Source organism: Ursus arctos, unplaced genomic scaffold, assembly GCF_023065955.2.
Source record: "Ursus arctos isolate Adak ecotype North America unplaced genomic scaffold, UrsArc2.0 scaffold_6, whole genome shotgun sequence".
NCBI classification, from domain to species: domain Eukaryota; kingdom Metazoa; phylum Chordata; class Mammalia; order Carnivora; family Ursidae; genus Ursus; species Ursus arctos.
In genome coordinates, this window is record NW_026623078.1 from 51,774,021 (window position 1) to 51,789,044 (window position 15,024).

Genomic DNA, 15,024 nt, shown 5'->3' on the forward strand with positions numbered 1-15,024 from the left:
TAGTTGCCCTTCCAAGATTCAGCCAGAGTCCTTGTGTGAGTCTGCTCGGGCTGCCACAAGAACATACCACAGTCAGGGTGGCTTAAAGAGCAGACGTTCCCCCCCCCCCCCACCCACACACACGCAGTTGTAAAGTCTAGGAGTCCATGATCAAGGTGTCAGAAAATTTAGTTTCTGGTGAGAGCTCTCTTCCTGGCTTTATAGACAGTCGCCTTCTTGCTGTGTGCTGGGGGGAGGGGGAGTGTGGGTGGGAGGAAGCTCTCTGGTGTCTCTTCTTAAAAGGACATTAATCCTATCAGATTAGGGCCCCGTCCTGTGATCTCATTTAAGATTCATTACTTCCTTAGAGGCCCATCTCCAAATACAGCCACGTGGGGGTCGGATTTTAACATATGCATTTGGGGTGGGGGGGGAGGAGGATACAAACATTCTGTCCAGAATACTGTTTTTCTTTTAGATTTATTTGAGAGAGAGCGAGAGAACAAGCGATCATGGGTGCAAGAGTGGAGCAGAGGGAGAGAGAGAATCTCAAGCCGACTTTGCACCCAGCACAGAGCCCAACGCAGGGCCCCATCCCATGATCACGACCTGAGCTGAAACCAAGAGTTTAATCAGCTGCACTGCCCAGGTGCCCCTGTCCAGAACATTCTTAAACTGTCTCAGGTGTTGCCTCAATCAAGGCAAACCGGGGAACAGCTAGAAGCCAGGAAGAGGGGCGAGAGAGTGAAGCCACACAGATCTCGAAGCGGATGGGGCAGCGGCTTGCTGGCACTGCCCTGGGCTTCTCCACATTCCCTCCCTCCAGGCCTTCGCAGGCTGCTGCAGAAGACGAAGACCACCACCCAGCGCTCGCTCCGATTTCACGTGGGGGTGGGTGTGCATCATCTGCCTTCCAGGGTCCTTTTCCCCTTCACCAGCCACAGCTCGCTCTCTGCCTGTGCCGTCTGCATGGATGTGCTCCTCCAAGTCCAGGGGGAGAACTGGCCCCAGCCCACACCCATCAGCGTATCTCATTTCCTTGACCACAAAGATGGGCTTCGTAGTGGCCACGTGACCTAATCTGACCTCACTGGAATGAATCTTAGTCATCTAGGGGGAGCCTTTGGAAAACCAACGTTTCTCTTTTTGTCAACTCAGAATATGAGGCTGGAAGACAGCAGCTATCTTGTCAGCACAAGGACAGACCCTTACCTGAGAATACAGGCACGGTCTTGGGGACTTCCGGCCCCAGCTTGTGCTGAAGGCAGGCCAGCCTCTAGACGTCTCAGCTAGCTAAGCCAATACGTTCCAGTTTGCCGCTCTTGCTGGAGGACTTGTGGCGAGGGCTGCCAGATAAAGTACAGGACATCCACTTCACCTTGGAGGTCAAATAAACAAGACAATTTTTTATTATAAACAGATTCTGAATGTTGCATAGGACATACTTATACTAAAAACTTATTTGTTGCTTATCTAAAACTGACATTTAACTAGATATTCTGGGTTTGTTTTTTTTTTAATTTGCTAAATCTGGCAACCCTACTTGTAACCAAAATCTATTAGTGATGAATGGTCACACACAGTGCTCATGAGGGGAATCTGAAACTTGTTTTGGTGAACGGGAGATAGGTGTCCCTTCCTGGGTCTAGATGTTACAGAATGACGAAGTGGAAGGATGTTGTTACCAGCATTGTTTTCAAAATAGGCTAACCTGCGTTGGTGTTAACAGTGCGGACATGGGTGGGTTAGTGGCAAGCAGACAGGGTCTGACGTGAGCCACGGATTAGCAGCCAGCAGGAAAGCCCAGGCCTGGACGTACACAGGAATAAAGATCAAGGTGAAATGCAGTCGAGACACATTAGAACCATATTTCATTCACTTTGTATCCAACGGTACAGGCAAAAAAGAGAAAGAGAAGAACAATGAGAGAAAGAAAATAGCAGTTGAAATGATGTGGATGATGAGGGTCGTTCTGAAGATGAGAGGGGGGCAGGGTGTGAGTGACCTGCCCCTCGGCTGGCCTTCCACAGTGCCAGCACCTTCTCGGGCTGAATGTAATGACCCTTCCAGGGTCAATGCTCTGACAGGGATGATGGTCAAAGTGTTTAACAACCGGTACTCCAGACCCGTGTGCACCTGCTGAGTGTCAGCCCAGGCTCACTTTGAGCCGTTTTCCCCTGAACCGTTGACCTGAGCCCTTAACTAGTGCGTAAGAGGTCGCGCCCATTTAGAAAGTGATGAATGAGGCAAGCAAGCAGAAAGCAGGCACCTCCAGAGGCAAGATGGGAAGGTCAGTTATCAAAGTACAAGGGAAAGCACGTTCAAGGAGCTGTGCGCATGAGCAGACCCTGTAGGCGTGCTAAGTCTGCCCCACGTAGCCTTCCCCGTCACACCCTGTGGCCCCTCTAGGGGATTTACTAGGAGTCCAGGACCCCACCCCTTGGCCTGACTGTTCTGGCCCTCCAGAGTGGCCCCAGCCCCAGTTCTGATTCCTGACTACCTTTATTTTTTTGTTGTTTTTTTGTTTTTTAAAGATTTTATTTATTTATTTATTTATTTATTTATTTATTTATTTATTTATTTATTTGACAGAGAGAGAGACAGCCAGTGAGAGAGGGAACACAAGCAGGGGGAGTGGGAGAGGAAGAAGCAGGCTCATAGCGGATGAGCCTGATGCGGGGCTCGATCCCAGAACACCGGGATCACGCCCTGAGCCGAAGGCAGACACTTAACGACCAAACCACCCAGGCACCCCTCCTGAGTACCTTTGGCTGTCACCTGGCATCAGGTAGTACCTCCTCCTTTGCTCTGGAGTCTAGCCCATAATGGCCAAAATGTACTATCAGGTTTGATAAACTCTTTCATGTCAGTTGTACATTTCCCAGACCAAAAACCTTTCTAAACCCTCAGCGTTGTGCTGCCTGAAAGAAAAAATCAATTTCACTCTTCAAAAACAGAGAACTGGAAAATAAAAAACAAACAAGGGGCTCTGGCTGGCTCAGTTGGTGAAGTCTGCAACTCTTGACCTTGGGGTTATGAGTTCCAGCCCCACGTTGGTGTAGAAATTACTTAAAAAGAAAATCTTTAAAAAAACAAACAAGAAGCCATGTTATTTATGCCTAAAGTACACCCGTCGTGTAGATCTGTAGTTGCCTGCTCACCATTAAATGGCAGAGGGTGGAAAGAACTGAGCTACAATGACAACAGTGAATGTGGCCAGCTGGGTGTCGGGGCTCACAGAGCAGAGGGTCATATCACTAAACACAAGGGCCGGGGAGGAGCTCTGCACCAACAGGAGTTAGACCTGCTTCTCTCTCCTCTTCCACCTCTAGCCTCTCTCCAGTTAGGATGAATTCTGGAAAAATCCCTACTCACACAGCCTCTACCTGGTGGCAAATATATGAAAATAAGGCTCTCTGCTCTCTGGTTTGAGGTTTGGTCCAAGCTGTTGTCACCAGCTCCAGTTTTAGTTTCTGGCCTACAGCTGTCTCCTCCCCCAAGCCAACCTCTCACACTCTCCTCCTCCGTGCAGCCTTTCTTGCCAAGGCCACATGATTCCTCCCGAAGCTGCCAGCTGCAACCCACAGAGGTTTGGGCTCGGGACTGAGCCCCTCCCCAGTCCTGATGCTCCTGCCCCGTGCAGGCCGCACAGTGCACGATGACCATCGAGGGAAACTGCACTCTTCAACCCAGTGCCTTCCCTCCTCTGGGAAACCAGATGGCAACTCCCTCCTCTTTCTTCTTCCAGCTCCTCTCCCAGAAAAGAATCCATGTGGCGGACGCAGTAATGAGCACTGTAAACTTTCTGTTTACGTCAAAGAGGAGAGGAGGAGAGAATTTAGGTCCTACAACTCCAGAGTGAAAAGCTTGAAATCCATCCTCAGTATTTCTGTGCTCCTCAGTCCTTCTCGGTGCTTCCCTCCTCCTCTCCACACGAATACACACACACACACACACACACAAATATAAGCAGTTCGATTGTGTTCCAGTTTCCATTTTTAAATGGTTCATCAACCCTCAGGGCCATGCTCCGGCAGACAGAAGGCTGCCTGTTAGATTTCAGATCCTGGGGGAGGAGTGGTTGTTTCAAGGCCTAGGTCTGGACCCAGATTGCCTGAATCAAGTCCTAGCTCAAAGACTTTGGAAGGGTGTGAATTTAGGGAACTTACTCGTTTGTGTCCTCATCTGTCAAATGGGGATAATAGTATCTACCACGGAGCATTGTCATGAGGATCAAATGTGATAATACATAAATCTTAAAACAGAACCTGGCCCTCTCTACGTGCCGTACATGGTAATATAATTCTTTAAGGATTTATTCTTGAGTGGTAACTTATCAACCACCATTGTCCCTCTGGAATCTAACCTCCATCCCAAGTATACATTCCTTCTGAGGATGGCCCATGCTTACAACCAGAGGATTTGTGGTCAATAGAAAAAATTTAACTGAAATGTCTTTCAACCAATATTCCTTCTTTCATTCATTCAGTCTCAGTGAAATTCCTCCTCATGACAGCTCAGTTTTTAGCTTACTGACTTCGAATCAGTTCATGTATTCGATTGGAGCCACCCTGAAGCTCTTCCCCACGCATTAAACCACAGGACCTCATTCCAGATTTTTCCTACAACCCCTGTGTCTCTTTAGTACATGCCCCAAATCAGGCTGAGCAAGAACCCTGGCTCCTGGCTCTCACTGTGTTCCCTCCTGTCAAATGAGATGGCATCAGGACATTGCAAAACACCTTTGCAATTCTGAAAGAATCTGGGGGAGCACAGGGGCAGTACAGGCCACAATACATCGTGAAGCCAAATTTTCCTGAAGACAGCTCTCCACCGATGCCTCAAAGCCCAGCTCGAGTGGTAGGATTTCATCACGCTCTTTATGTTCCCATGGTAATCACTGTACGTGCAAAGCTTATAAACATATCCTAAGAGAGACTGAGTGGAAAACATGCTGCACGGAGAGTGAGAAGAGCCAGGTCTAACCCCCAACCCTGCAGCTGAGCAACTCTGGGGAAGCTATTAATAGCTGTCTGAACCAGTGTTTCAGACTGCATTAGTGTTGCTCAAAGTACGTGCCTCAGGTCACCTACATCAAAATCAATGGTCACGCTTTTTTAAAGTGCATATTCTTAGGCCCCTTTGAGAACCACTGAATCAGAATCTCTGGGTCGGGGGACCAAGATCCTCACATGGTTCTTAAACACCCTGAAATCTGAGACTCACAGGGCTCTATGATCAATCCCTCTCCAGAATGTGAGACTTCCCTGCTTTTTCATGCAGGTCGGAATTTGATTGCTTTGGACCCAAAGAATCATCACAAAATGAGGAACACCGGCAGAATATGTTCCTTAGAATACCCTTTCATTAACACACATGTACCCAGCACTTTCTAAGTGTCAGGAACTACTCTTGGGATATATCCGTCAAAAGAGATAAAAATGCCCTTCCTCATGGAGCCTACATTCTAGTGTGTGAGAGCAGAGATAATAAGCTACTAGTAAATCTAAAGGTATGTGAATTTTATAGCACGTTAGATGGTTATAAATGTGGTGGGGAAAAAAAAAGAGCAAGATGCAGGGGGCAGTTTCCAGATGAAGGGACATTAAAATTTCTTCTAAATTATATGTATCTACAAAAATCAACTTGTACATTATAAAGGCCTGACAGGTAGGCCCCCTGCACCTTGGGCCTGAGAAATGTAATAGATATTGGTGCCCCATCCAGATTCCCTTTAGAGCCAATATACTTCATCTCCCTGCTCCCCAAGCTCCCCTCCTCCTTACCCACCCCCTTCTACTGCCCTGTCCATGACTGACTATTGACAGCCCCTTGCCTCAATGTGGGGTCAACTTGGGGGTGTAATCTGTGCTCTCCAAGCTTCTCAGGGAGGCCACACCCTTCTAGTCACCCCCCTGCCCTCGCCTGCTTCCCTCACTCCCCTTGTCCCGGGAGCACTCTGTGAAGCACTTGCTCAAGAACCCCAGCCTCAAGTTCTGCTACTCTAGGGGAGAGGGCCTCCGGCAGGCCCCAGTCAATAGGACAGGAAAGTCACCTGAGTGGACCAGGACGGAGGGTTTTCATGGCTAACTCTCCCCCAAATCTCCATTGTTGCATTTTCATCCTCAATTTACATGTCACATCCAGAGTCTTTTTGGCTGCCTGATATCGCCCTGCAGAGAAAAGCAGGTGAGGCACGGATCACTCACTGCCTGGTGGGCACCCTCCAGTTCTCTCATTTCTTTACTCTCAGCCACAGACATTCCCTGAGTGCCTACAGCCACGCTGGCCTCGGGGATTGAGCACGAGGTCCTCGACCGACACCATACGCTAGGACCCTAGTGTCCCTTTTCTGTCAAATACCCAATACTTGAAAAAGACCACACATTCTCCACTATAGCTTAAAGATGATGTTCACGTAACTTTCTCAACAGCCACACTTTTAAAAAAAAATCCAACTTTGACACATCTCTGCTCAAATAAATAAGCATTCCCACGTTGAGCACCTCTTCGAAGCACAGAAAGGGGTGGGCCGGGACGGAAGGGCTCCGGCCGGCGGTGCCAGCGGCTTGCTAGGCACACATGCGCTCCAGTGGTTTTTCTCACAAAAAGAAGAGCCCTACTTCTCCTTCATAGATTCCACTTTCCACATTCACCACATCAGAGATCGATTTTCTTAAATGCTGTTGACGGATGCTGAAGCAGACATTCTTCACAGTCTTGACAGCACAGACATTCCCAAAATATTTGCAAGATGGAAAAAAAATCTTGGGAGGTTTTCCTCTAAAATACATTCGGTAATATAACTTTCCTTTGTTCCTGGCATTCGGTGGGGGCAACATGGAAAAAATTAAAGGGGGCCCATCCATGGAAGCATGCCAGGGGCCCCGGTGGTGAAGGTCGACCCCCGGCCAAGCTCAGATGGCTGAGGCTATGAGGCCTGCGCCCAGAAAGGGGGAGGTGGTGAGTGTCGGCAGAGCTCCCCCAGAGAGAGAGGCCTGAGCCCCCCTCGCTCTGATACAGTCAGAGGATCCGGTGAATGCTTTAGGAACATGGTTTCCAACAGATGAAAGAGAACACATAGTTTTTGCATAAATAAAGGGCTCAGGTCACCACACTCCAATATGGAGAGAGGAGGCACCCGCTAGAAGTGAGAAGGAAGAGCCTGCCGCTGACTCACTGCTGAGGTGTCATGATTTCAGCAGGGTTCCCGCAGGTAGGAAGAGCCGCTGTGTTACTCACAGGCCCCTTTCTCCTGCAAAGGAAAGTGCCTTCCCAGCTCATCTTTTCCCCTCCGCCCCCACCTGCCTCCTCACAACAGCGAGGGGGGCCTCGAGGGTATTGCTCAGCTAGCACAGGGGATCTTGTGAAAGCACAGGTTTTGATTCCGTAGCTCTGGGTGGGACCCAATGGTCTGTATTTCTAACCAGCTGGCAAGTGGTTCTAATGCTGACGTGGTCTCTGAACCACCCTGGGGCAGCAGGGACCCAGCTGGTGCAAAACTCAGCCACACTAACGGGAGGCAAGTTGCCTCATGTGGCCACTATATGGATAAAGGGTTTTCTGGTGACAGCAGATCTTCACTCTTATCCCTGGCAACGATCCCAGTGATTGAATGCTGCTCTCAGCGTCTCTTCTTGTCTCTCTTTATCCATCACACAGGCAGGCAGGCAGGCAATAACTAATGCTCTGGCTGGCAGTCCTCCCTGCCTCCTGCGACTGCGCCCGGAGCCAGCCCCCTGGAAGAGAACATTCCCGAGACACAAAGAGTAAAGTGAAATCTTGCGTTCTCCAGGTGATTTTCTGCTCCATCTCTACCTCCAGCTGCCTCATGAGCAGTGGCTCAGCAAGGCAGCCTTTTCTCTGCTGCGTGAGGCTGCGCTGCTAGCCGAGCCTGCTCCTCCTCTCCAGTGGAGTGTGCTTTGCATTAAACAGCCACTCCAGATGAAAGGGCCATTTGCTTCTAAATTGCATAAACGGCTATTTCTTTATTGCTCTCATAATAGGAGCTGCCCTAAAATTGGCGTGAAGGGCTCCCAGTCTGCAGTCTCTCTTGTTTTCCAAACCTTGCTCATTTTTCACAGCTCTTGAACTCTCCCTCTCAATTCCTGCTTGCCTGAGTGGGCGAGACGGCAGAGGATGGGGTGGGGGGTAGAGGGTGCTAATTAGCCCTGGCTGAGAGCAGCCCTGGCGAGAAGCCATGGATGGGAGGCCTTGTCAGGTGGAGCTGAGCCCGGGCTTGGTGTGAGTGATGACTCAGGGATCACAAGAGGGCCCGAATAAGGTGCAGTTTGGGTAGCAACCAATATCTGGCTTGAGTCACTGATGGATGTTTACTATATTATTAGAAAGGAGGCTGAAGCCCTGACGATTCCTAAATGGGGAAAGACAGGTTGACGCAGACACGAAAGCTGTCAAGTCAGACTGAGGCACGCCCATCAGCGTGGTCTCCAGATTTTGTGTTGATTCATGTCACAGAGGATGAAGCAGTATATGCAGACGGCTGTTCAGAAGCATCACAGCACTAATCAGAGAGTGCCCTCCTGGGTGGGGGGGAGTGGGCAAATGGCTTCAGGGAGGGGTAACGACAGTCTGTCTCTCAGAGGTCACCTCAGCTCACTGAGAGGTCCTTGAGACTCTTTGCTCTGGGACTGACTTCTATGAGGCAGGGCTGGGCTGGCAGGTCCTTCAAGAAACTGGATCAAAACAACTTCCCTGCCTGGACCCCACAGGACCTTCTGGGGTGCTCTCAAGAGTATAGTTTGGCCGGAGACCCACGCTGGGAAAAAAACGCCCTTTAGGTAGATGAGGGAATAAGTATGTTTCAAGAGCGTAGATCAGCATCCAGCCTTATGTAAGTACTAGCTATTATTACGATGCAATCCGATTTACTCGGGAGGTACCCCCAACCCATCTGGAACAGAATGGCATCGGCCTGTCAGACGTACCCATCTCCCCTAAACTGGAAATCAGAGTCTCCACCAGTCTGCCACCATCAGTGTAATCTATGCCATGTGAGTTCTTCAATGATCAAAGAGTAAATATTTTATACTGATTCAGGTCTTTTAAAAAATAATTGAATCAGAATGGATTTGAAGTCGCTCTCTGAATAGTAGAGAAAGTTGGTTATAGCTACTCTGCAGGAATTACACATAATTATGTGGGTCTGCCAGCCATCCCGTGGTGAAACATAGTTATGAGCGCACACACATGGAAGCCATGCTGCCTGGGTTTAACTCCTGGCTCCTCCAGGTTAGTCACTGTGTGACCTTGGGCAACTATCTTTACTTTCTTTACCTTAGTTTTCTCATCTGTGGAATGGAGGGGGATAATAAGAGTGTCAATCTTAGTGGGTTGTGGTGAGGATTATATGCTTTTGTGCATGTAGAGCACTCAGCACAGTGCCCGGCACATAATTAACGCTACCGTACTGTCACTTCTTTGAGTCATTGGCCATGTCTCTACCAGGAGAAAGAAGATGGGGAACCATTACACTGGATTGTCTATTGGTTATTCCATCAGTAAATTGGTCAGCATTTATCCAGGGCTTTCCTGTTTGAAAACTCTATACTTCCTTTATGGAAAACCAATTCTGTATATCTAGGTTGACAAAGCTGATACTTCAGGGATTAAGTGAATACCAAAGCATTGTCTATTTATTTTACAAAGATTCAATACAGATGTCCTTTCAAAATTCAGTTTCTTTAGTGCACTCTAAATGTAACTCAAAACACTGATTTCAGGGTGCCTGAGTGGCTCAGTCATTAAGAGTCTGCCTTTGGCTCAGGTCATGATCCCAGCATTCTGAGATCGAGCCCCACATCGGGCTCCCTGCTTAGTGGGAAGCCTGCTTCTCCCTCTCTCACCTCCCCTGCTTGTGTTCCCTCTCTTGCTGCCTCTCTGTCAAATAAATAAATAAAATCGTTTAAAAAACAAACAAAAAAACCCACACTGATTTCATGGAATGTTCCAGAAAATCTCTAGAACTTGTCCTGCTGTTTCAGTACAATCCAAACTTCAGAGCAACCAAACACCTCTCATGGGTGAAGGAAAGTTTTTCTATATCAACATTAGAGAGGCATTAAATTATGGAAGAAATGGCACAGTTAAAAAAAATTACCATTCCGTGGTGGTCATCAGTAGAGGATAGAATAGAGACTAACAAGGAACTTTATAACAGAGAGCTCAGGGTATTTCCAGCCTAGATCACTGATCCATGTTGGCAATGCTAGAAATGCAATTAGACATTATGAACCTCTAAAGATGACATACAAACAGTATCACCGGAATAGTATACTTGAAAAAAGTTGAACTTGAGTCAAATCCAGCCATTAATTCTAATTCCTCATCTATAGACAATAGAGTGGGGAGAAGGACATGTTAAATGGCAACATGAAAAGGGAATCAATGAAAGCTAGTATAGAAGACACTAGAGAATCTGATTTGGTTTCTTTTGCAAGTCAGTTACTTGTAAAGAAAAATGCAGGGAGGACTCTTCTAGATTAAAAGTGACTTAAGGGTCAAGCAGAGAAAGTCAACTATCATATGATTTCTCTCATCTATGGAACATAAGAACTAGAATGATCAGTAGGGGAAGAAAGGGATAAAGAAAGGGGGGGTAATCAGAAGGGGGAATGAAACATGAGAGACTATGGACTATGAGAAACAAACTGAGGGCTACAGAGGGGAGGGGGGTGGGGGAATGGGATAGACCGGTGATGGGTAGTAAGGAGGGCACATATTGCATGGTGCACTGGGTGTTACACACAACTAATGAATCATCGAGCCTTACATCGGAAACCGGGGATGTACTGTATGGTGACTAACATAATATAATAAAAAATCATTATTAAAAAAAAAAAAAAGTGACTTAAGGAACACTTAAGAGATGGACCCACCAAACAAAATGAATGGACTGTTTGGATTCTGACTTGAGCAAACAACTGACGTGTGGCCTGGGCCCCACCAATCAGACACCATGCCTGCATGGAACTTCTCTTGGAAAGTGGGTGATGTAAGGATGCCAGCACCATCCAGAATCTATTTTTTGGTAAAGTTGGTAGAGGGGATTTTTTGCTGGTGACAGTAACCGAAAGGTTGTTTTTGGTGCAGAAGTGCTACTGGTGCAGCAAAAAGCAGTAGAAGTTGCAGTAAAGGAAGTTCCTGGTCTCAGTTGCAATGTTGTAAATTGCAGCACCAGTGTCTAGTGGCCACGTGACTGCGCCGTCCTGCAGCATGACCGTGACCCCTTCCCCTCAAAACACAGAACCAAGCGTGTTTCTCCAGTCCACCTGATAATTCTGTCAGCTACCCAATACCTTTCTGGTAAACTCCTTTTCTACCTGATCGAAGAAATTTAAGTGAAAGGAGTGCAGATCTGTGAACCACAAGGCATGTTTAAAGAATATACCCTGGAAGGAGAGAATGAAAAAAAATTTTTTGTAGTGAAATATATAGATAACATAAAAGTTACCAAACCAGTTGTAAGTGTCCAATTACTAGCACAAAGTACATTCATCATGTTGGGCAACCACCACCACTATCCATTTCCAGAACTTAGAGAGTGAAATATGTTTAATATGGATTCCTGTCTTTGAAGATCCTAGGTTTCTAAGTCACTTTTAATTCAAGTTAACAAGCATTCACTAATTTCCACAACGTGGGCTCCACATCTCTGCTGTTTATTGCTGTGCTGCCAGGACCAAGTAGGACCCTGAAAAATGGTCAGAGAGGATATTTTTTTCATCCAGTCCTGTGCAGACTGAATGATACATTGACGGGTGTTCCTTTACTGGGAAGAAGCAGTATTACCGAAGGTGTGAATTCCCAGCAATTTCCAGCCTGAGCGCTCCTCACCCCTGGGTGTGGGGAGCTGGAAAAGCCAATTTAAAATTTTACTTTCAACCTGAGATGAAGCTAACAAGGTCTACTGAAGACCCACGTGGCTAGCATTAAAACAAGTTAGTGAGGGTATATCAGTTTCTGATTCTTAGAAGCTCAGACAGGCTTTCGGTGTTACGATAAGAATTTCTCAGACTTCTGGGACTAAAATTAGTAACGAAACAATATTTGGTGGTGAAAAAGTTGGGGGAGTCATTCATTCAACAGTATTTATTGAGAACCTGCTTTGTGCCAGGTTCTTTTCCGGGTAAGGAGATCTTGACCACCAACAAAACAGACATCTGGCTGTTATCTAGAGCTTCTTTACTAATGAAAAGAGGCAGAAATCAAACAAATGGTAGCTATGTCTAGTGGGGCAAGTGCTAGAAAAAAAATGAGTCTGGGTAGGGTTGGAGACAGTGACTAGAGGTCTATGTAATTTTTGATACAGTCATCGTGGAGGGTCTCTGAGAAGGTGACATTTGAGCGGGCGCCTGAGGAAAGGGAGAAAAGGTGTCACATAGACATTTAGAGTGCTCCAGAAAAAGAGAACAGGAGGTGCAGAGCTTTGACGTAGGAATGTGCTTGGCAGATCCTGGGATCCACAAGGAGGTCAGTGTGTCCAGAGTGAAGCCAGAGGAGAGTTGCAGGCAAGAGGGCTCAAGAGGCAGCAGAGAAGATATTTTGCTGTGAATGTCCTGAAAGAGTATTGCAGGACATGGCACACACAGCTCCTGGGTCTCAAATGAGAGGTTTTCTTGAAGGAGTTTACCATTCTGTAGGGCAAGGGGGACGAAGAGACCCCGTTCTTTCCTCACAGGCTCTTTGACAGCTCCCTCTCTGCAGTCCTAGCTATAAGGGTGAAACACCATTTTTTAATTCTCTGGCTTCCTGGGCCTTACTTAGCTGGCTTTTCTGCAGCGAGATGGGAGCTATCTGTCTGGCTTCTGCAAGTCCCGGGCAGAGTCTGTCTCCATGCCTGACATGGGGCTAACCATGTTGTTCAGTGGGTGGGATACGAGCCTTATCAATAAGGTAAAGACGCAAGTGTGAGAAGAAAAGGAAGGATCCAACAAGAAAGGACAAAGGGAGGAGAGAGAACTTCAGGACAAAAGCTGTTGAAAGTAGGGGATGACAAGGGTGGTAGGACCATCCCCTCCCCCCCAACAGTGTTTGCTTGGGCCTCCAGAAAATGATTGCTCGTATGTCTGCCTCATAGTTTCCCATTAATTTTCTTGATATTAAGAGAAAAGACGAGACTGCTGAAGCTGAGCAGAGTCTAGTGAACACAGCGGGTACCCTGCTCCTCCCTGGCACGCTCACGGCTATGGAGTGGGTCAGATTTGAAAGCAGCGCTGTGGAGCCAGCCGTTGCCATGCATACCCCCCACGGTTGAACATCTGATTAAATACAGGGGGAATTATGATGTTTTCGTTCAGCCTGTTCTTTGCTGACACAAACTATTCTTTGATATAAAATTGAAACTATCAGAATTAGCATGGGAAGGGCCATTCTTTCAGTCTGATATGTGATCTCAGTATCCCCAAGTTTCCCAGACTTCTGTAAGCTTTTTTTTTTTTTTTTAAATTTTATCAGGAAACCATCTTGGTTTTATTTTTATTTTATTTTTTAAAGATTTTATTTATTTATTCGACAGAGATAGAGACAGCCAGCGAGAGAGGGAACACAAGCAGGGGGAGTGGGAGAGGAAGAAGCAGGCTCACAGCGGAGGAGCCTGACGTGGGGCTCGATCCCATAACGCTGGGATCACGCCCTGAGCCGAAGGCAGACGCTTAACCGCTGTGCCACCCAGGCGCCCCAGCTTTTTTTTTTTTTTTTAATATTCAAATTTTATAGGTTGAATCCTTGCTCTGACTGCAGGAAACCGGACCCCTCTGGATATTTCTGAAGCGATCTGGCAAGTGCATTTGTGCCCTGGATGTTGCCTGTCCCTTGCCCCCACCTCCCACTTCATGGCACCTTCTGGTTTTCTGCCTTCAGGTGTCTCCTCACTTCTTCTCACACCACTGCTCTCTCCGCTCGGCTTCAACCCAGCTATGGACATGGCCCCCTCCTTTATTCCCCACTCACCTCCAGAGCCCCGCTGGTGTGTGTGGAGGCAGGGGTGAAAGTCAAAATATGTAACAACTGCTGTGGCCCATGGAATGGCCAATCAGTCCCAAAGGGTCCCTGTTGTCTCTGGATCATTGGGGGGAGGTCAAGGGGTCATGGGTTTGGGGCCAGGGGGTTTAAGGCAATGGTTGTGGGTACTGGAGAAGAAGATACAGGACAAGAAGCTGTTTAAGAGTATGTATACTAGTCCTGTGCAAGATTTGCTGAAGGATGGGCATATTGCTAGGGCAACTTAATTAGGTCTCAGACATTACTGCAAGCCTATGAGTCAAGCCACATTAAAAGGAGCCCTGCATCAGGGGTCTCCCTTCTTGGGCACCAGCTGGCTGTCATGCTTCTGGGGTCTCTCTTCCCTCGACCAATTTCCTTCTCCAATCTCCATCCACCCTCAAGTCCCGAGTTCCTCCCTCACCTAGCTCAAACATTTGTGAGGGGAAACAGAAAATCCCTTCACAGAAATGACCAAAATACTCTCCAAGGAAGTCATAGTCATAATTTAACTCCATCTACGAAGATCCCCTCATTTTTGCACATCCAAAGTGCCCTTGATTGTTTTCTCAACAGCAGAGCTGTTTTGTCCTGAGGACGAACTCTGCCCCCAACCCCGAGAGCAAGGGGTACAACTTGCAGCCATCTTTTAAAACAGCATTTTGGGTTTTCTACCTTAGACATGGACAGCTCGTCGCCAGTGTCTGGTCAATAATAAAGGCTAATGACTGATCTTATAGTAACAAAATAAGTGATATTTTTGTCCATCACCCCCTAGTCACACATCTTCGGAATTTCTCAGTGACCTTCTTGAAGAAATTGATTTTTGCCCTCACTCATCTGTTCAATAAATGTATTGAGAACCAACTATGTGCTCGGCACTGTGCTCAAAATTTGGGAAACAGAAGAAAACAAAAAAGATGAAGATCCCTGCTCTCATGGAGCTTATATTTTAGTGAGGGAGAAAACCATCATAATCACCTAAATATCAACAAAAAGTCAACATAACTAAAATAAGTAAAACAGAGAAGATATGAAATAGTA

The 15,024-nt window shown here is 47.1% G+C and overlaps 1 protein-coding gene across 4 annotated transcripts in view; it reads right to left on the reverse strand.

Moving 5' to 3' along the window:
• Positions 1 to 15,024, reverse strand: part of ANKRD46 (ankyrin repeat domain 46) — a 190,784-nt gene that overhangs the window by 58,029 nt on the left and 117,731 nt on the right. Inside the window, exon 6 of one of the 4 annotated variants that reach the window (XM_057308123.1) lies at positions 1,223 to 1,357. The exons of the other annotated variants lie outside the window; for them this stretch is intronic. Coding sequence (XP_057164106.1) covers positions 1,269 to 1,357 — 89 coding nt within the window. The 3' untranslated portion in view covers positions 1,223 to 1,268. Of the gene's footprint in view, positions 1 to 1,222; positions 1,358 to 15,024 lie in introns of those variants that run through there. 4 annotated transcript variants of the gene reach the window in all.